The sequence below is a fragment of the Perognathus longimembris genome, chromosome 5, assembly GCF_023159225.1.
Source record: "Perognathus longimembris pacificus isolate PPM17 chromosome 5, ASM2315922v1, whole genome shotgun sequence".
Lineage (NCBI taxonomy): Eukaryota > Metazoa > Chordata > Mammalia > Rodentia > Heteromyidae > Perognathus > Perognathus longimembris.
In genome coordinates, this window is record NC_063165.1 from 8,669,471 (window position 1) to 8,692,189 (window position 22,719).

Below are 22,719 nucleotides of genomic sequence, written 5' to 3' on the forward strand. Positions count from 1 at the left end.
TCTTACTCTCTTTCTGGATCTTCCATTTTGACAGTGAACTAGGAATACTCCTCACCAGCCCCCACCCTGCCATGTGTCCTGGGAAACCACTTTTTACCTGGGAAGCTTTAGTGCTTCCATGACAACAAGAGGCAGGTCTGTGGATGGGAAAAGAGCTGGGTGGCTTGAGGTTGGAAAACCAGTGACTAGACCAAGTGATTCTGAAATCTCTTCTAAGCTGAGGTGTTGATTGATGTTCATGAGAAGATTATTCCGACCTGCAGTTTAAGGATTATGTTCGGTTATGTTTCATAGAGGCATGAAAGTACTTTTAATCATCACATCCTCTCACTCTTTCTTCTCATGGGCACCAGGCATCCGAGCTCTCTCTCATGGGGAACACCCTACAAGTTAAGTAAACTACAGTGGTGGAATAGTGAAGAAGAGATTTCAGCACTAGAGATGTTAATTACCTTCAATTCCATTTGCACTTTCTTTTGGGGATTAGATTTTCCACTCTCTCTTACAATGACATAGGTGGGCCTTTTCAATGTGACTCAAATGCCACAATCTGGGGGCCAATAGCCCAAAGCGGTGCTCCGGCCCTAGATGGTCACCACACTCAGAACATTGGGTGGAATTTCCAACTGCCCAATTGCTTCATGTCTTTTGGAAGTGAAGCTTGGAATTTGAGAAATCATGTAGATCTTGTTTTTCAGACTCTTTCATCAAGAGGTAGCTTGCTCATCGGAGCCATTCTTCACGATAGCCTGGGAATGTGGGATGTGGTGGCCAGCTGGAGCAGAACCCTTGGGGACCTTGTTTTCTGCATTCCCTCAAGTGACATTAGCAGGAAGCTTCCAGCTAGTGACACCATGCTGTAATGCTTTGGCAGTTACAGTTGGCGGTGTCTTAAGTGCAGTTGCAAGAGGATAAACACCAAGAACTTAAGGAAACTTAGAGGAGTATTTTGGCCTAAAGCCACCAACACAGCGTGAGCCAGAGAGTAAGCTTTCCATAAATGGTAGACCCTCCACCTCCCAGGAAGGGATAGACCTTATTACTTCATTTTGAAATGCACTGACTTCACTCCTAAGAAATATGGTAATGCCTGTCCCGGCTGATCCTGTTTGTTAAGTATTGCCAAAGATTCACTGCTCTAAAATTAAAGTTATTATTTTAGTAGCTAGTTCTCAACTTATTGCCTGCTTCGTGTAGTGATTCAATGACTCCATCCTTTGCTGAATTACCTTGGGATGCATTAGGAAGTAAAGTACTCGAAGCTAGGGCAATCTGTGGGTATGGAAACTTTGGGAGATTCTATCTGGTGTTTGTTTACACTTGTCTTACTGGTTGGATGAAAATTATTTCATTCATACCTCGTGGAGTAGGAACTTGAGCCCTGGTCAGGGACTTGCTCATCTGTGTGGAAGAATTAATTCTGAGAACTATGGCTTTTCAGCAGAGCCCTGGGTGGCCAGGGGCTAACCAGGTTCACCCCAGGAAAGGCAGGGCACCTCAGCTTTGTATAAGAGTCCCTATTGCAGTCTCATTTGTCACAGAAACTTGACTGTCCTTTCCTCTGTGTGTGTGTGTGTGTGTGTGTGTGTGTGTGTGTCTGTCTGTCTGTCTGTCTGTCTGTCTGTCTATGCTAGTCCTGGGGCATGAGCTCAGGGTCTTGACACTGTCTCTTGAGTTTTTTCTCTGCTCAAGGCTAGCACTGTACCACTTGAGTTGCAGCTTCACTTCTGGACTTTTTGATGCTTAATTGGAGACAAGAGTCTTGCTCATGCTGGCTTTGAATTGCAGTCCTCAGATCTCAGCCTCCTGAGTAGGTAGGATTACTGGTGTGAGCCACTAGTGCTCTCTCTCTCTCTCTCTCTCTCTCTCTCTCTCTCTCTCTCTCTCTCTCTCTCTCTCTCTGTGTGTGTGTGTGTGTGTATTCATCTGGCAGCATGGCCCAGCTACTTCCGCCCCACCCGCAACCCTCTGCCTCTTCTCAGTGATTCAGTCCTGAGGAAAACAGTTTCTGGTGAAACAGTTAATTCCGTCTCTTCTGAACTGCATGGCTGAATTGCCAGGGATCAGAATTGTTGGGTTTCCCGCCCCCCCCCCCCCCCCCCCCCCCCGCCGCCCAAGAAATACTGGTATGAAATTTGTCACTGAGCCTATGAGGAAGGATGAAATTCAGAGAAATCACTAATCATATCACAGAAGTCTCAAAGTAGAAATTCCTGTTTAATCTTACTGTAAGGAGGTTTGAACATCTTTGCATGTCCTGTTTGAGTTGCTTGTCCTCAAGCTCTGTTAAGTGGACTTGGTGTATAGCTCAGTAGGCAAGGAATTGTTACCTTATCCTCACTTCCCTGACTTAATTTTCTCCTTTAGGTTTCTTCTCTTTTTCTAGTGGAAATTTTCTTTGCTCTGTCTAAAATTATATAGTCACAGAAGTCACTCTTAAATTTTTTCTTAAGTAAAATAATGGTTTAACAGTAAGTTCCAAAGGTCTGATGCATTTCCTTCAGCCTCAATTTGTAAGGCATTTAAAAATTTCTAAGCTGGATACTGGTGACTCATGCCTAAAATCCTAGCTACTCAGTGGGCTGAGGTCTGAGGATCACAGTTTGAAGTCAGCCTGGGTGAAAAAGTTCGAAAGACTCTTACCTCCAATGAACTGCCTCCAAACCGGAAGTGGAGTTGTGGTTCAAGTGGTAGGTTGCCAGGCTTGAGTGAAGAAATCTAACAATAGCACAAGGCCGACAAGTTCAAGCTTTAATACGTGCACAAAAGAGAAAAAAATAATTTCCAGTAAACCATATCCATCCACTCATCAATCAATTTGGATTTGGGAGCTAATTATCAGTGTGAGAACTCAAATCTTTCCGGTGCTTATTCTACATGAAATGCATGTTCAGAATTTTGACCCAGTCTGCCTCTCTGTGGCTTCCCCTCCCACTTTGATTCAGGATAAAGGGAAATCTTTTCATTGATTCAGTTATAAAACATTTTGGTCTCTAAAAAGTAAGAGACATTAACTTACCTAGTTGTTTTTTTTTTTTTTAAAGCATATAATGCTTTGTGTGGATTCTTTAATTTCTTTCTTAAAACAGCCTTTCAGATTGGTGTTGGTAAGGCAAATCTTTCCATACCCATGTTTTTCAGAAGGGTGATTTACTAGCCTAAGGTCATCTAATTTATTAAGTAATAGAGCCAGTAATTGGACATTGGTAAGGCAGGTGCAATGCACATTTCTCCATATGTTTTGATTCCTGCAACTTGTAGGGTCTGGCGGATGAGAGTTCCTTCCTCAGGAGTATTTTTGAAGGTGAAAGCAGTTCTCAGACAGCAGACTTCCTAACACATGTCAGTTTCCCCTTCAGTCATACTGTGGAGTTGGAGCAGTGGTAGCGTGTCAGCCCTGCCTGTTTCTGCAGGCATTTCAAACCTGAAGAAAGCTTTGATAAGACTTTAACCACTCCAGAACCCATACTTCTCTGTGAAAACTGGTCATTTGATGTCTGACACAGAAATTGGCTCTGGGAGTTGAGGGTGAATCAGAATGAGATTGAAACATTTGGTGTAGTGGTCAGTCACCTCTCTAGGTTCATTCAGAGTCTGGTACTGATGGGTTTTGTGAGCATGGTGTGTGTGTGTGTGTGTATGTGTGTGTGTATGTATCCGCATGTGTGAGTGCACGTGCATATGCATGCCCGTGGAAGACTGTGAGGTTACCTATCTACACACTAGGAGAAATATTTCTCATAGCAAATTTAAGATAATTTCATTTACCTTAGACTCAGCTTCATACTAGCCCCATAACAATAGCTCACCCCATAATGGAAATAGCCAGGTGCCAGTGGCTCATGCTTGTAATCTTAACGACTCAGGAGACTGAGACCTGAGGATTGCAGTTTGAAGCCAGCCCTGGCAGGCAAATGCAAGAGACTCTTATGTCCACTTAACTAGCAGAAAGATGGATGTGGAGGTGAGGCTCAAGAAGTAGAATATCACACTAGAAGCTGAGGGAAGAGTGTGAGGCCCAAGTTGAATCCCCCGTGCCAGCACAGAAAATCTCAAACCAAAGACACAAATCGAAAGAGCAGGAGTAGAAATAATATAATAGGTTACATGGAACAGAACCAATCATAGGACAGACATGCAGCACATTTTGTGATATAGATGCTCATGCTCATTACAATCTAATAGGAACCATGGTTTCCTTCTCCACCCCACGTGTGTGTGTGTGTGTGTGTGTGTGTGTGTGTGTGTGTGTGTGTGTGGTACATGTGCATGTTCATGCCCTGATGAGGCTTGAATTCAGGGCCTGAATGCTGTCCTGTGCCTGAGTTTTTCTGCTTAAGGCTAGAGCCCTATCACTTGAGTCCCACCTCTGCCTCTAGCTTTTTAGTGATTCATTGGAGATCAGATTCCAGTGGATTGTACCCAGAAAACCAGGACAGACTAACATTAGTTTGCCCCAATCATTCTGCAAGTAAAAACTTGACTTGCAAAGCCAAGATCTGGCCAACACTTGTCAAGATTTGTAGCATGATTTTAGGTTCAAATTCCCAGTCTTTGGTGCCTTCTTGTCTTCTGGTAAAAATCCAGTTATGGGCAGCTCTTGGAGAAAATCCAGATGCACCATTCATAAGGCCACGGTGCTATCCGCTATCCACCTGCTCCAAGCAAAATGAGGACTTGTTGATACATTCACATAAAAGAACAATCTGGAGCTCTTTGTTGGTCCCCTTTATTGATCAGGGTAACCGTAAGTTTTTTTTTTTATCCAAAGTTAGGGGAAAATTGTACTCTATTTACTCACTGGTGTTTTCCTTTGTGTTTTATAAGTAATACTCTTAAACTTTAACCTTCTTCCTCTTTTTCTTTTGTTCAGGGCCTAGAATAATATAGATAGAAAAAAATGTTAATTCTGATAGTGTTTTTTATTTTTAAGTCTAAATCTGCATTCTCAGCCTTTGGGTTGCAGGTGGAGGGACAGCCGCCCGCAGGCCCCCTCTGCCAGCGAGAATCTAGCCTGCAAATTATTGGCAGCTGGCACCGTAATGAGTCCATTTCAATATAAATGGGCTGTTGCTTATTAATTTCTGCCAGTTCCAAAGCAATTCAGGAACTGCTTTGGAGGTTTGGAAATTTAGGGAGAGCAATTGGGGAAGGAGGGTGCCTGGGCTAAGGGAATGAACAGTATAGCAGTGGGGGTGAACATGGAAAGGGTATGTATTGTGGGAAAATAATGGGGTATTGCCAGAGCCCTCCTTCCTTCCCCTGAAAGACTGACTCACTGGCTGCAAGGTTACATAGCACATTTTCCACGTTAAGGAGGAACTGGAAGTTCACTTCTTGTTCTGGAGGGATAGATAGGGATATTTATCTACTTACTGGCTCAGTGTGGGTACTTGCTTCAAAGTAGGTAGTTCTGTCCTTATTCCCAGTGCAGGTGGTTCACATCTCAGTTCCCACCTGGTTGAAAACACAGCAGTGGCAGCCCACAGAGGAATGTCCAGTTGGAAAGTACTGAAGTGAAGTGTTTGTCTGCCTTAGTAATTATAATCTCACTTCAAAAGACAACCTTAAAAACACCAGACTGGGTGCTCACACCTGTAATCCTAGCTACTCAGGAGGCTGAGATCTGAGGGTCCCTTTGAAACCATCCAAGACAGAAAACTCTATGAGACTCTTGTCCCCAGGAACTAGCAGAAAACCAGAAGTAGAGCTGTGCTCAAATGGTAGAGGACTAGCCAAGGACAGAAAAGCCATTTGAGGGCCCAAGCCCCTCAAGTTCAAGCCCTAATACAGTCAACAAACTAGTAGGCCTACAAACAAATTACCATTACCTGCTTGTTCCTGGAGCTGCCATTGTCAATTATTTTCTTTGTTCAATACTGCTGTAATATTTTATCTACACTCTTTAAGGAGATGTGTGTAAGAGAAGGTCTGTGGATTTGGACTAGTCTCTTTGTTATTTTTAAACTGTCATTTTTCTTCAACCACCCTTTAAATGCAGCTCATTGGGAGTAATTCATATCCCCTCATTTCCTTGTCTTTCTCTTGGAGACCTTTTGAGGATCAAGAGAGGGCAGTGGAAACAACCCTTTCAGTCATCTGTTTCTGCTTAATCTTCTGGGCCAGATTAAAATGATTGTGACACTTTCCAGAGTTATTTGTGACCGTAGATGTAAATTCGCTGATAGTTGTTCATCTATCTGATTGAAGCTGCCAATCTATTCCTGTGGCTAATTATTGCATCTTTCAAATTGGGGAATTGATTTGTTACAGTGGTGGTGTTGGGGAACCAATGAAGATGCCCATTTCCTTTCTTTTGGCTGACCATTTTCTTTCCATTTTTCTGTTTCCTCTGACCCTCTCTTTAGATTTTTGGCACATTCTTCCAAACTCAGGTGAGACCCTGATGGCTGTTCCACTGGCAGGTGCTGACATACTCCCCAAGCCCAGCCCCTGACGTCATTGCCAACCTTGGAATCTAAATGCCACAGTGTTCTTGGGGCCAGTCCAGCTGGGGACCACTGTTGCCTTTTAAGGTAAGTTTGTGACTACAGATTTGAGTCTGAAATGAATAGAACTGCTTTAAAGATGGAGAAACAGGTCTATTTTACTACCATGGAAATTGCTGTGCTGTGGAGAGTTCGTGGGAGAAAGAAGTTGGAATCCCTTCTTTGCATTAGGGTTACACCCATGTGATAATTTCAAAGCACTAGTGCCAAAAGGCCAGGTAGGCACCTGTAAGATTGTGAGATCTTTTCCCCCCCTGTGAATTGCCCAAGGATCTTTTATCTTTTAAGTATAATCTGAATATTAGATTATGTTCAGAAAAAAAAAAGACAAAAACCCAGCTTTTAAATCCCACCTCAAACCAGAACTTATTTTTTTCTGCTTTGGCTTAATCTTTGTCAATAAACACAATCAAAATAATAATCGTTTTCTAAATTGCAGATGATCTTTGATTGGTTGTTGAACTTTCTTGTTGAGCCTGGTGGGTAAAGGGTGTTTGTGTGACTCTTGGTAAAATTCTTTTCATGGGTTTGAAACAATTTAGCAAAAACTTTGAGAACTTGATGTCAGTTTAATCTTAGCTCTCCCCGCTTCCCTCCATCTTCAAGCCCAACATCCAGTAGGGAGAAAACAGGCTTGAAATCAAGACCTCCCACTGGAATCTAATTTTAAATTTGCAATCTGTTGTCTTGTGATTTTCGCTTCAAATTTAACTTAGGAATAAATATATTTCATCTTTCCCCCTGCAGTTTCGGAGGTCTGTTTTCAAGTCACAAGAGGGTAATCATTACATTTATTTTAATAAAATTTTTAATACTTCAGGGGTGTGAAAGTAATAATAATCGTTATGACTTGCAGACATTATTACATCCCTTGTGGGGGAAGTTTACACTCTCCTTGCCAGCAAGGGAGAAACCTTACACTTACAGTTAACTTTGAACTTGAGTGTGATACAGATTTAATTACCATGGGCTTTGTCATGAGGATCATTGTGCACTTGGGTTTTTGGTGACACTAGGATTTGAACACAGAACCTCATACTGGCTTAGCACTTGCTCTACCACTTGCACTCTTATCTTAAAGCTATCTCAATGATGAGCAACCCCACTCCAGACTAGAACTTTATTACAGGTATGATGACAACTAAGACATGGCCTAAGTTGCAGGCAAATTATAATAAAATGGGAATCGGTACATAAAATAAATAACCCTGCCATGGAGATGATTGAAAGAGGGCAAATCACCTTTAGAATAAAAAGAGAGAACTACAGAATCCAAGCTAGACAATTATTCCTTTATCTTAGGTGATTTGTTCCCTCCAAACCATCTGTTTGGAGTTGGGAGTTTGTTGTAGGTGTGTGCCTTACTCTTGATTGAGAAAAAAAAATGACAACAAAAGCCCTTAGTGACTTAAAACTCGGTCACATGTTTTATTTATTTTTCTTTCCTTAAAAAATGAATAACATGTTGAAAGGAGAGACTTGGGGGAAGGCAGTAATCTGTCAAGCTCAGATGCTTTGTAAATGCTTTCACAGGTTTTCCATGGGTGTACATGTGTGAAATATTCACTCACTAGTACATATATATTTTGGTGCAGGTCCTAGGGCTTGAACTTAGGGCCTGGGCACTGTCCCTGAGCTTTTTTTTTTTTGCTCAAGGCTAGTGCTGTTTTTGAGCTACACCTCCATGTCCCACTGTGTTGCACATTAGTTGCAGTTAAGAGTCTCATGGACTTTCTTACCAGGGGTTGCTTTGAACTGGAGTCTTCATATCTCAGTTTGCTGAGTAGCTAGGAACAGGTGTGAAGCACCTGTACCTGTCTCACTAATATTCTGTGTGTGTGTGTGTGTGTGTGTGCATGCGTGTGTGCCGGTCCCGGGGCTTGAATTAAGGGCCTACGTGCTGTTCCTGAGCTTCTTTGGCTCAAGGCTAGCTCTTTACCACTTGATCCACAACACCACTTCATGTTTTTTCTTTTTTTTTTTTTTTGCCAGTCCTGGGGCTTGGACTCAGGGCCTGAGCACTGTCCCTGGCTTCTTTTTGCTCAAGGCTGTAGCACTCTGCCACTTGAGCCACAGCGCCCCTTCTGGCTGTTTTCTATATATGTGGTGCTGGGGAATCGAACTCAGGGCTTCATATATGCAGGGCAAGCACTCTTGCCACTAGGCCATATTCCCAGCCCAAAGTTGTTTTTTTATTTTATTTTTTATTTTTTGGCCAGTCCTGGGCCTTGGACTCAGGGCCTGAGCACTGTCCCTGGCTTCTTTTTGCTCAAGGCTAGCACTCTGCCACTTGAGCCACAGCGCCCCTTCTGGCCGTTTTCTATATATGTGGTGCTGGGGAATTGAACCCAGGGCTTCATGTATGCGGGGCAAGCACTCTTGCCACTAGGCCATATTCCCAGCCCCCTCACTTCATGTTTTTTTCTAAGTAGTTTATGGGCGATAAAAGTCTCATGGACTTTTCTGCCCTAGCTGGCTTCAAACCTAGATCCTCAGATCTCAGCCTCTGGAATAGATAGGAGTGAGCCACCAGCACCTGGCTCTCATTTAATATTCTTAAAGGAAATTTTAACCTACTCAAGATATGTATCTTGAATGTGCGTGTGTGTGTGTGTGTGTGTGTGTGTGTGTGTGGTGTGTGCCTGCCTGAACTTGGCTTGGATACTGTCTCTTAGTTCATTTTGCTCAAGGCAGGTGCTCTACCACTTGAGTCACAGCTCCATTTTGAGCTTTTTGGTAGTTAATTGGAAATAAGAGTCTCATGGACTTTTCCACATTGGCTGACTTAAACCAAGATCCTCAGATCTCAGCCTCCTGAATAGCTAGAATTACAGGGGCAAGCCACTGGTACTCAGCTTGAATGTGTGTCTTAAATAGAAGTTTTTCCTTATTGAAGATATGAGGAGTTTTGCTTCAGAGGTGTTTGGTCTTAATGGTGGAGTCCTTCTTTTGATTATTTACTCCTGACCAGAGAAAGCCATGACTGGGTGTCCCACTGGTTGGCCTTGTGTCATGTGGTACTTGCCCTGCTATTCCACAAAGGATCAGAGCCTATACCTGTCAGCCTATGGTTCCACTGGGCCCTCGTGTCTTTAAGGAATTACATATCCTAAGCTTCTTTTCTGCCCTGCCTGCAAAGAATCTTGCTACTAACAATGCTATTAATATAGCCGAGCCACTAGCATAATGCATAGTCCATTGTCACTCACAGAGACTGGGGCCATTTTCTTTAGGAAACCTCTCCTGAGGCTTGTAACTTTATTTTTTTTTAATTTGTGTGTTTTTTTTTTTAATTTTTTTTTATTTTTTATTTTATTTTATTTATTTATTATTATTATTATTTTTTTTTTTTTGGCCAGTCCTGGTGCTTGGACTCAGGGCCTGAGCACTGTCCCTGGCTTCTTTTTTTTTTTTTTTTGCTCAAGGCTAGCACTCTGCCACTTGAGCTACAGTGCCACTTCTGGTCGTTTTCTGTATATGTGGTGCTGGGGAATTGAACCCAGGGCCTCATGTACACGAGGCAAGCACTCTTGCCACTAGGCCATATCCCCAGCCCCTTTAACTTTATTTCTTTACTTTTCTTTTTTTGTCTTTGTACTGGGGCTTGAACTCAGGACCTGGGTCTGACCCTAACCTCATTTGCTTAAGGCTAGCACTCTACCACTTGAGCCATAGTTCACTTTAGGCTTTTTTTTTGGTGGTTAATTAGAGATAAAAGTCTCATAGATGTTTCCTTCCCTGGCTGGCTTCAAACCACAATTCTCAGATCTCAGCCCCCCTGAATAGTTAGGATTACAGGTATGAGCCACTGGCATCTGGCTTTGATTACTTTTCTGTTGGTACAAATGAACCTAACTAGAAAGTTGTTGTTGAAAAATATATATCGAGTTATATTGGCAAACTTTTGGTATATAGGATAGAGGAGGGTAAATCTAGTGTCTTTCAGTGTATTCCTTCCATTAAATTTGTTTTACCCATAATTCTTTCCTCTTTGAATTGAAATCTTTGTGATTCTTAAAATAGAGCTGTACCTAACATTTGTTGAAGTCTTTTATTTATTATTAAAACATGTAGGCAACTTTAATGTACGGGCTGGGTTTCAGGTGTAACTTAAACCACTGCCCTACCAAGAGCATAGCCCTGGGTTCAATCGCTCAGCACCACATTCACTATGTACGTCAGGAACTCTTTAAGAAATTAATCATTGTAGCTGAGGTGTGGTAGTGCATGCTTATAATCTCAGCTACTTAGGGGGTAGAGGTAGGAGAATTCCAATCTGAAGCTGTCTGTGGAAAAAGCTCAAGCTCCTCCTTGAAAAACAAACTAAAAGCAAAAGGACTGGAGGAATGGTAGAGTGGTAGACTGGAATGGAAATGGAAATGGTAGAGTGATTGCTTAGCAAGTGTGGGACTCGAGTTCAAAGAAAAGAAGGAGGAGGGAGGAATTGGTCATGGCCTTTATTGTTACCCACATGTGTGTAGCTACACACACACATATACACACATGTGTGTATGTATGTGTGCTTGTATATATATATATACACATAATATATTTCTAGCATTGCTATACCGTAGAATTAAGATAGCTCCAATGGTAATGGACCGACAGCCAACCTTTTTATTTCTTCTACTCTGAGTCACCTCTGTTTCTTGCTGCTTAAGACAGCTGTAAGAGAAGTATTAACGTGCTTTGGAAATATACTTACTGTTAGTAAAAGGGAATCCTCTTTTTTGGAAGAGTCCTTCCGAGAATCCCATGGTGTGTGGCCTCGCAGGGAATATTCCAGTACAGGAATAGGTTGACATCTGGTATCTGGATGAGTTACCTTTAAAAGTAGAGGTTTTTCCCTTCCTGTTAGCACACATTGTATTTCGGTAAAGGTACACACACGAGAGGCTGAGCAGAGGATCAGGCGCAACAGTGGACTTGTACAACAACAAGTAGATTAGACTCCAGTGCATCTCGTCCTCTGTGCAGTGCTCACCGCACCATTGCTTCCTGTTTTGCATGGCACCTTTTATTTATTTATTTATTTATTTTTGTTGAAATCTTCCCTGGTTAGAATATCAGTTTCATGAGGCTAGGGACTGAGCTTCTTTCTTGTTCAGTGCTGTTTCTCTGGCTTTTAGAACATGGCAGCTACTCAGTAGGTATTCTCTTGATGAATGACCATGGAGGTGGCCACAAGGGTCCACTCTGGATTCTCCCAGCTATCCTATTTCCTGTCAAGGGTTTTTGTGTGCCTTGTCTTAAATAGGTCTACTTTGTAAGAAAGTGGCCCTTCTTCAGTAAGCATAGCCTGAGCAGAGAGTCACCACCATTGGCCTTTGAAGAGTTTTCTCTTGCCTGCCATGGGTACCAGAATTGTTTCATCAGGCCAGGGCCAGAGATTGGGAAAATGTTAAGAAAAGACTTGAATTAACCTGGATGGCCCTGAAAGGCTGAGTCACACCTGGCGGTTTCACAATGTGAGTTTCTGTGTGCGGGGCACCGTGTACCAGATTGGTGTTCACAGGTTGGATTTGCTCCCAGAAATACACCCATTCGTCTGCTGCTGAACAGGGTTTTAATTTTATTTTGTTCTACCCATCCCCACCTCCACTCCAGCACCCCTCCTTTTTAAAAAGCCCTCCTGCCTGTTCCCCCAGTAAACAGGGTTTTCAGGGTGGTGTGAAAATGAAGGATTAAAACCTGCTTTCTTTTTGTCTTGGATTTACCTCTTGAGATACCCTCTCCCCTATCTTTTATTGATCATGAAGTATGAATACTGTCTAGATAAAGTGACAAACACCACCAACAAAATAACAGCACACACACACACAAAATCCCAATAAAAATAAGGGAAAAAAATGGTCAAGGAGAGGGAGGTAGTTTACCAACTCCACCTTTACATTTTGTCGTATGAACTATATATTTGTAAAGTATGTACACACATCATTCCAAACAGAAAAAAGAAATACTCTTTGGCTTGTACTTTAGAGTTTTCAAGCTTATGACTAGCATAGAGACAAACCGTTTTTAAATTGGAGGATGTCACTGCGCAGCTGAGGAAGAAAGTGAAGGGGAGCTGAGTTTTGAACTGCAAAAGCGTCCCTGGGTGCCCCTTAGACGTCTGCTTCCATTACAAGCTCAGGCCTTTCATTCTCCAGGGAGGATTTGTGTGCACTTATTACTACAACCCCCCCCCCCCCGACTTTCCGGCCACCATCTCAGCAGGCCCTGGTAGCTGACACCTGCCGTCAGGTGAGAGAGAGCAGCGCGCGGTTCTCCCAGGCGCCTGTCGGAAAGCTGACTTGCTCCTGTGACCCCACAGACTGCACGCTGCGCCCTGTCTCTACAATACCCATACCCATTCCAATAGTGACTCAATTATCCTTTTTCCCCCCCTCTCCCCCCCCCCCCGCACCCTGCTACAGATCAGAGAGAACCATGGGAAACGCCGAAAGCCAAAATGTAGACCATGAGTTTTACAGAGAAAAGCATGCCAGCCTGGGGCGCAAGCACACGTCGCGCTCGCTGCGCCTTTCGCACAAGACGCGCCGGACACGGCACGCTTCCTCGGGAAAGGTGATCCACCGGAACTCCGAAGTGAGCACCCGATCCAGTAGCACCCCCAGCATCCCCCAGTCCCTGGCTGAAAATGGCTTGGAGCCCTTCTCTCAGGAGGGTACCCTAGAGGACTTCGGGAGCCCCATTTGGGTGGACCGCGTGGATATGGGCCTGAGACCCGTGTCTTACACGGATTCTTCCGTCACTCCCAGCGTAGACAGCAGCATCGTGCTCACCGCAGCCTCAGTGCAGAGCGTGCCAGACTCGGAGGGGAGCAGGCTGGACCACGAGGATGACGCGACGTACTTGGCTGAGGGAGGCAGGAGGCAGCATCCCTATACATCCAATGGGCCCGCTTTCATGGAGACGGCGAGCTTTAAGAAGAAACGCTCCAAATCTGCAGACATCTGGCGGGAGGACAGCCTGGAATTCTCACTCTCCGATCTGAGCCAAGAACATTTAACAAGCAACGAAGAAATCTTGGGTTCTGCCGAAGAGAAGGACTGCGAGGAGGCTCGGGGGATGGAAAGCCAGGCGGGTCCGCCGCAGCTCAGCCCCTGTCAGCGTGCCAACTCCCTGGGTGACTTGTACGCTCAGAAAAACTCCGGGGCAACGGCGAATGGGGGACCCAGGAGCAAATTTGCAGGCTATTGCCGGAATTTGGTATCTGATATTCCCGATCTTGCAAACCATAAGATGCCACCAGCTGCTGCAGAAGAGAACCTTCCATACAGTAATTACAACACACTTCCCTGTAGGAAATCTCACTGCCTTTCTGAAGGTGCCACCAACCCCCAAATTAGCCATAGCAACAGCATGCACGGCAGAAGATCTAAAACAACTCAGGTAAACCGATGGAAATCTCGTTTGATATTTTGGAAGGGGTGCATGGCTCCTAGAGTGCATGGTTTTTGCTTTTATAAATTCCCCTTCTTTAGGGTGTTAACTCTGTTTGCTACTGCAGCTGGTGCCAGTCTCTGCTTCCACTCTCTTATAGTTCTGTAGTTATGGGGAGGGGATTAAGGAAGGTGTGTGTGTGTGTGTGTGTGTGTGTGTGTGTGTGTGAGTGATGGGAGATGATGTAGTAAAAATAAGAATAAAAGTGGCAAGTTCAAGTTGGAAAGCTGCATCTCAGAGTCTCCCGTGATTTGGACTGCCTTCCTAACTTGGTGCCCACTGTGTGGGCAAATGGGCATGGTGGGTTGTGTGCACGGGGAGCTCATTTCTTCACTGCAGCAGGTGGGAAGAGGCTTGTGGGCAGCTCCTTTGAAGAGGCATTTCCAATTCAGAGAGGGCTCCGGTCACTTGTCAGCTTCTCTCAGCCTTGGCAGGCTTGCTGTCTTACCAGGAGCCATTTCAATTTCCTGTTCTTGCAATACTGGCCAGCCCTGTCTCTGGAGGGAGGTATAACGGAAGGAATAGCATGGGTGGGTTCCCGTTCCTATTTTACAGCCAATTTGCTTGACCTTGGGCAAACTCTGACTTCTAGTTGTTCTTTTGAAAAGTGAGGATAAGGATGCTTAGCTGGGGTGCTTCCAGGTCCAGTGTTGGTGAGAACGGGGTGTAAACACATTTTTAAGGACTTAAAAGGTATTTAATCCCTCCCCCCCTGAAAATATTAGCATAATTCATGCCAAGTAATGTCACATGCTCTGGTCCTTTGGTGTACCTGGTGTTCTCTGTTGCAAAGTTCTGGGAGTTTGGGGGTTATAATAATGATTTTGGAGAATTGGATGGTAGAACTTGCTTCAGGTTAAAAGCTCAGATTGTGTCCATTTGCTTTGGAAGGAATATTCGGTATTGGGGTGACTAGCAGAGATCTCTGTAGGCTGAGTAATGATAGGTCCAGTAGGGGATGTCCCCCCTCCTCAGCTATGATACAAGTCCTGTGTGAATTTGGAGGTTGATTTCTGTCCAGGGGTCTGTCTGGACAGACAATGGAAGGGACAGATAATGGACGGCAGGAAGGAGTGAGAAAAGAAAACTGGCATTCAGCTGTGTTTCTTCTCCAGGATGGCTTTTGCTGGCAGTGTCCAAGCCAGATATTCCTGGTTACACTGCTTCCTAGCTGGGTGGTTGTAGGCAAGTTATTCATTGCTTGGCGCTTTAATTTCTTCATCTGTCACAGGGGAGAGAACAGGGTTTGGGCACCTGAAAGGCACCAACCAAGGGTCTGTCTTGCAGGTGTCTATCATCCTGTTGGTATCCAGGTCTGACTCAGTTGGTCCTCAGGCTTTGTATTGGTAGAAGGACACATTGTCATTTTGCATCACCTTCAATCTTCACGTTCACCTAAAGCAATGCTAAGTGAGCAATGCCCTGTAGAAGGCTGGAGAGGTCTGTGATCTGCTCTTCTGTTTCAGTGGTTTCAACAGTGAGGAGCTGGGCCTCAATGTTCCCCTATACCTTACTATGAAGAAGGGTGTGAGCCTTTGAGGCATGGCCACCCTTGGGAGGAGGGGCAAAATAAAGCAGCTCTCCCCTCTAGATCTGGACCCACTGAAAAAAATCTCCTCTTGTAACTGTATGAAATTTCTAGTCCTTGGCTTGTTGCCTTCTGAAATTGTTAATATATGGAAGTGAGATCATCTAAGTGTGGTGTCTCATAAAGTCACCACTTAATGTGATGCAAAGTGCTATGGATGAGGAATCCCAAGGAGAATATTTGCATCCTGCAGGGGCTGTTTACCCAGTGGGTGACCTTGAACAAGTTACTCTGCCTTATGGATAATTTTCTATCCAGGGAGAATGACACTGCCTCTACCAGGGTCATCTGAAGAATCAAATGATATTCCATGGTTGGAAGCCTTTTGCAGAGACTATGAAGTGAACAGAAGGATTATTTTTGTATTGACTTTATGTGTTGAGTGAGGATCTTTAATGACTTGAAACAAACCTCGGAATTATACACAACACTATCCATCCACCCACATTTCCTACTCTAAGTTTGAGCCCACTATGTTCCAGTGTATTTTAAGAGACAGTGGGTGTGGAAGCTTCCTTGAAAAAGAATTCTCTTTTTCATCAGTTAAAGTTTTTGACCCAGGGGACCTCTCCAGTGAGCTTGAATCATAGATATTAGAGTCTCCTTGTCTGCCCTGGTGATGTAGCTGAATTGGTAATACTCCTGTCAGCAATTTTATCCCCCCCCCACTTCCAAAAAAAAAAGTTCCTGGCAGACATTTGGCCCAAGAGCATGGTCTCTAGGCCTGGAGAAAATACATTGTATCCAAAATAATGTGAACAATTTCATTTGATTTGAAAATGATCAAAAAAGAGTTTTTGGCTATTCTTCCTGTTTTTATATTTGTTCAGTAGTTGGATGTATTACTGAAACAGGAAGGCCGTAGAGTTCAGATGAGATTTTGAGAAGTGACTCGTATTATGTACCACAGTATCTGGCAGACATGTAATTCATATATTTGAATGTGTGCACACGCATGTATGTGTGTGTGTGCGCACTTGCACACAGGCACTTGCATGCCATGTGCGAACGTTATATTACAAGTCAGTAGTAGTATGAGCAAAGCCTTATACTGTTGGGCGCAGAATTTGCTTTTATTTATTTCTATCAAAGTATATATATGAATCTATTCCTCATTGGACTTAATTAATGATGAGTTGGCCAGAGCTTGGCTCTTGGTTATATAGATAGAGGAGGAGCAACCTGTTACCTTGCCAAAGACAAGAGTGTCAGCATGTCCAAGCTTGGATTTTGAGCTTGCTGCTGGTCATTTGACCTCTTGATGGATTTTACTAATGGGAGCTGATGAGAGGACTCAAGATTCTGGGGGGGGGGGGGGGGGATGAGTGGAAAAACTCATGACATAGGCTTTGTTAGATGTGGTGAAGTGTGGTTTACTCCTCTAGAGTTCAGCTCTCCTGCACTCTGAGACTTTCAGAAGGTGAGTTGGAAAGAAAGGAAGCTGCTAAGGGCTGGTCATATTATAGCTGAGTCCTGAACTTGTAAGGGAAGCCGTTGGTTCCTAACCTTTGTTCATATGTGTGAGAACTTCATTTGCCTACTGCTGGCTGAGCTCTACTGAGCAAGTCTCTCTTGGAGTCACAGTACCTAGAGAACTGCAAGGGGACCCCCGCTAAGGTATGGTGCTAGGGATTAGGTTTATAGGTTTGACTGGCCAGTTTGTAACACAGGGTAAGGAAGCGCTCAAGCAGAGCACGGGGATTCATTTCAGCCGTAGGTTGTTCAATTTACCAACTTGCAGGAACCTTAGAGATATCTGTAAGGTTCTCCCCCCCCAACCCCAGGGCTCCATGCAGATGCATCCCCCCCTCCCCCCCCACGTTTAAGTCTGTGCCTAGTACCTGAGTTACCTAGGTAACTGGCACACCTGGAGGCAGTTAACAACTCCTTCTCTGAGGTCACATCCAATCCACCTGGCCATACCTCCCACCTTTTCCTATATAACCTGGCTCAACACAGTCCCCTCTCTCTTCCCTTTTCTCTCTTACTCTCTCTTGCTCTTTTCTGTCTTTTTCCCTTCTCCCTTCCCCTTTGTCCCACACCTCCATCATATGTGGGCTGGCAGTTTCCTTTCCTCCCAATAAACTCCTTTCTGCCTGAACTATGTGGCGAGTTTCCTTTCTGAGCAAACCTTACGATATCCTCCTTACCCAACACCATTAACTTTGAGAGAAGGAAGAGAATCTAAAGAGATTAGGTGACAAGACTTACAGTTAGATTCAAATCCTGGTCTTGTGGGTCTATGGAAATTGTCCTATCTTCCAAAGCTGTACCTTTCTATGCCTTTTGATTTTTTAAATTAATTTATTGTCAAAGTGATGTACAGAGGGGTTACAGTTCCATATGTAAGGCAGTGAGTATATTTTTAAAAATCAAACTTGTTACTTCCTTCCTTATCCCCACCCCCCAAGTTGTACAGCTAGTTTAAATCCTCAGTTGTGGTACAGAAGCAAAAATGAACTTGTTGGCTAAAATGAAATAGTTACTTCCCAATCCTTTTGCACAAAACCAGTTGTTAGGGGGAAGAGATGACCAGGAAAGCTTCCCAAGAGGCTATCCTTGATGTTTTCTTTGATTAGCATTCATTGAGTTGATATTTTTTTTTTTAAGATCCACATCAAAAGGTGCAGCATTATCAGTAGATGATCCTAAGTTCTTAGAAAAGTTGTGTTGATTTTTCTTAACATTTTGTTTTGTTTGACAACTTTGCTTAGATGGTTTAGAAATAAGTTTGTTTTCCAAGCTGCAAGTTGGCATCTTTAGCTAACTGATTTTTATCCTTTAGTCATAGCTTCCTTAGAGAACCAGTGGAAAAATTGGACTGTCTCCTGACTTAAACCCACCAGCCACCCTTCTGCATATCCTCTCAAGACATCCCCTAAAGCACATTTTCTTGAGACAAAACATTTTCTGCTGAAATCTATTTTTAAGTAACTTCACTTCTCTTCTGTTAGATTTTTTTTGAAATCCAGTATTTACTGCTTTATCTTTCTTTATTGGTATGTAAATTAAGCATTGAACTATTTATTTTGAAAACAAGCCCATCCCTTTTCATTTGGAGTATCTACTTTCTTTGCCAAGTTCTTTTTTTGAGGGAGTAGGAGGGAGGGGGGATAGTTGAGCGACAGCTATGTCACTAGCTCTCAGACCCCTTTGGATTTTTTTTGTTTGTTTGTTTGAACTCTAAGAAGCTTCTGTTTATGTGGTTTATATCTGTCAATATTTATCACCTTGTGATAGAAATAGGAATATCAACAAATAATTAGTTTTTAGTTAGTGATGATACCCATCACATGTTCACATAACTTTTTCTTTAAGATTTTAAAATTTTTCCCTAAAATTATAGAAAATATAGTGGGAGGAAAGCCATTGTTTTATATTTGTGAATCTCTATGATGTTGTTTAATGGAGAACATTAGAATCTCATACCTCTTTCTACATCCAATCTGTTTGAGATTTGCCGCTTGGCCCCATTATATGAGCAAAATTTTGCTTTTGTACCTGGAGAGTTGCTCATTTATGCTAATGAGGGGTGTGAAAGTTCAGCCTTTTGAAAAAAACAACCCCTCCTTTAAAAAATATATTGTTATTTTGAAATAGTTGTACAAGGGGTTCTATAATTTTAACTTGTCACGTTATAGTACAGTATATTCTGATTAGAGTCACTCCTTCCATCATTTCCCCCTTCAGCTTTTCCCTTCCCCTACGAGTCTCATCATTTCCTTGTTCCATTTTCACGTACACACATTGACTCTTAGGATTGTATTCACCCACCATTCCTCTTTCCATTCACCCACTGCTTCCCATTAAAATTGGAACAATACTAGTTAAATTGTATTAGAATTGGAAAATTCCTAGTTTGATATAGTGGGAGATGTGTGTCCCTCAACTCAAGTTGGACATAACAACATGTAAAAATGCTGGCTTTCCTGCCAGCCTTGGAGCTTAGAGCCCTGTGAATAGAAATGAGACTGTAAGATATGGCAGTAAAGCCAGGCTGCTCTGAAGGTCTGACAGGGTTTCCAGGGGACCTAACTTCAGAAATACCTGCCGGAGTTTTACCTTGTAATAGGGGTTTTGTTGGTATTGGAACACACATAGACACAGTACCTTGCCTGGGTGTTAAACAGCCTAGTTTGTCTCTTTTAGCCAAGTGTGGTAGCTCACATCTATGACCCTAACTACCAAAGAGACTGAGACCAGGAAGATCAAGACTTGAGGCTAGCCCTGGAAAATGTCCACATGACCCTTATTTCAACCAATAAAAAGCTGGACATTGGCCCAAGCCTCTCAGCTATGTGAGAATCATAAATAGGAAGACTGTGGTCTAAGCAGGCCTGGTAAAGAGGGTTGGAGCTGTGACTCAAGTGCTAGGGCACAAATCTTGAATGATTAAACTCACAGACAGTGCCCAGGCTCTGAGTTCAAACCAACTAGAACCAGCACACAAAAAACAAAAACATAAAAACAACAAAGACCACTGGACTGCTTGAAAGTTGCTCATGGAAGCTCGCATTGCTCGGACAAATTTGTCATCTCAACTTGAGTGAAGTGTGAGCTGAGCTTGAGAGTGAGTCACCCTTTACATCAAATGCAAATGTTTTCCACGAGAAACTGTGTTCCTTGTTTTGAGATTGTGGTGGGAAATGAATAGCAGTAAGTTCATTCAGTAATTATTTTTGGAGTTCCTACCCTCTGCCAGCACTATTCTTGGCCCTTGGGATATGTTGAGCAGAAAAGATCCCTGAGCTCATGGAGCTAGTTGAGCGAGGTGTGTGTGTGTGTGTGTGTGTGTGTGTGTGTGTGTGTGTGTGTAGAGACTGTGTAATAAGCAATTGGTAGGCTGTGGAAGAAAGCTGGAGCCAAGTGAGGACGGACTGGTGGTGAGGGGTTATGGACAGAGGTGTCAGCATGGACCCCCATGAGAGCACAGTCTTGGGTGGGGATTGAAAGTGGAGAGGAAGTTGGCTGTTGAGTTAGAAGGTGGGAGGATGCTTAGCACATCTGAGAAAAAGCAAGAAGCCCAATGTTGATAGAGTAGGGTTGGAGTGGGAGAGAGGAGATACTCTTGCAGACAAGTTGGCATGGCAACTTCTTCCCTCTGAATGGGAAGGCATCTAGCTATAGAAAAGGAACAACATTCTGGAGGCTGGCGCAGGAGGATCTTGAATTGAGGCCAGCTAGGGCAAAGTTTGACCCATGTTATCTTCACAAAAAGCAAGCAAGAAAATACAAACAAGAGGCTAGCAAGAAATAAGTTCAATGGCTAGAGCATGCACAAGGCTTTGGGTTTGATCCCCAGGGGCTTGGTGGGAAGGGAGGGCAAAACAGAAAAGGAACAGGGGGCTGGGAATATGGCCTAGTGGTAAAGTGCTCGCCTCGTTTACATGAAGCCCTGGGTTCGATTCCTCAGCACCACATGTATAGATAAAAGCCAGAAGTGGCACTGTGGCTCAAGTGGTAGAGTGCTAGCCTTGAGCAAAAAGAAAGCCAGGGACAGTGCTCAGGCCCTGACTCCATGCCCCAGGACTGGCAACAAAAACAAAACAAATAAACAGAAAAGGAACAGGTGTGCATAAGTGTTTCCAGAAGCAGGAGGTTGGGAGGATGTCCTGGAATGAGTCAGTTTCACTGGGCGTCCATAGTGCAGGTACTAAGGTGGGCCACCTGTGGAGTGTTCACATTCACTGGGAAGGTATATCTGGCTCTGGCGTGCAGGATTGACTCGCAGGAGGAAGGTAGTTACAATGGAGAGCTTGTTGCTGAAAGCAAGGATGGCACTAGGAAGGGAAACAATGGGACTGGGCAGGGTGGCATGGTATGGGATAGAGAATAGAGCAAGGATGAGTACAAGGTAGAAGCACTCCCACAGGAAGATGAAGGGAGGCAAGATAGTTCATTTCACGTGGAGACGGTGCATTCTCCAACCAAGGGTTATCTGAAGCTGCAGCACTTAAGTGTTTTGCTGATTTATGTTGGATTCTCGTTTTAGTAGCGCTAAGAATTTCAGTTCCAATGGTTGTACTGAGAGAAATTGTGAGTCACTCCCATTGGGAATCATTAGAGAAGAAGGCATGGTTGTTGGAAATATAAAAAGACCTGGAGAGTTTTGCTCTGGGAAAAGAAGAAAAGGGGAAATTGAGCCTCTTTCCTATTTCTGGCAAGTCAGGAATGACAATTATTAGCAATAATGCCAAATAATTACTAATTCACTGTGAAGATTATATCACCATGTTGTTGGTTTGGTGTGCTGTTTAGTGACTGTGAAAATAATTAAAAAGCCTCATTATTCGGGGTGATGGTGGCGCATGCCTGTAGTCCTAGCTGCTCAGGAGTGTGGTCTGAGGATTGAGGTTCGAAGCCAGCCCAGGCAAGATATCTCATGAGACTCTTACTGCCAATTGAATGTACATGCGCACATGCGCAAAGACAGACACACACAAGCCTCATTAGTGTGAACTTCACACTTACCTGTTTTTCTCAAGCGACATCCTTCCTTCCATGTTGGTAGAGGAAGCTGGTAGCTGAGGTCAGATAGTGCCTTCTCCCCTAGGGCTGAGATACGAGGCCAGGCAAGAAGGCGAGGATGGGAGAAATCGTGGCTAGTGTTTTTCAGGAGATAACTCCTTGCAGACCATAGTTCTAGCTAGATATTACTCACAGACTAATTCAGTATCCTTATCTTGTGAAATGTCTTATAAATGCACACTGTCATAGGGACCATCCCTTAAGGGTATAGTGCTTGCTTAGCATGTGCATGACCCCTCATTTGATCCCTAGTACTGAAAAAAAAGACCCCTCAAAATAGACACTGTTGCTGTCCTCATTTACCAGAAGAGAAAACAGAGTTGCAGATTAATGCAGAGTAATTTGCCAAGAATTAATATCTATTATACAAACACTGTTCAAGGAGTGCATGCATATCAAGGAAGGAATACTGAGAACCAGTGTGTGTGTGTGTGTGTGTGTGTGTGTGTGTGTGTGTGTGTGTGTGTGTGTAGAGATAGAGAAACAGTGCAACAGAGTCACCGAGAAAGGGAGAATAGATGTGCATGATTACATACGAGAAGCCAAGTTTCTTACATATAGAGGTAAGAAAGAAGAAAGGAAAAACATAAGTGGAACATTTTGGAATTCAACAAAGCAGAAATAGTGGTATTACTTCTCCAAATCGAA

General features: G+C 43.5%; 1 protein-coding gene across 3 annotated transcripts in view; it reads left to right on the forward strand.

Moving 5' to 3' along the window:
• Tiam1 (TIAM Rac1 associated GEF 1) overlaps positions 1 to 22,719 on the forward strand; it is a 264,074-nt gene that overhangs the window by 128,836 nt on the left and 112,519 nt on the right. For all 3 annotated transcript variants that reach the window (XM_048346332.1, XM_048346331.1, XM_048346333.1), the window contains exons 3-4: positions 6,369 to 6,536; positions 12,926 to 13,904. In XM_048346332.1, the coding sequence (XP_048202289.1) occupies positions 12,939 to 13,904 (966 nt within the window). In that variant the 5' untranslated portion in view covers positions 6,369 to 6,536; positions 12,926 to 12,938. The remainder of the gene's footprint in view (positions 1 to 6,368; positions 6,537 to 12,925; positions 13,905 to 22,719) is intronic.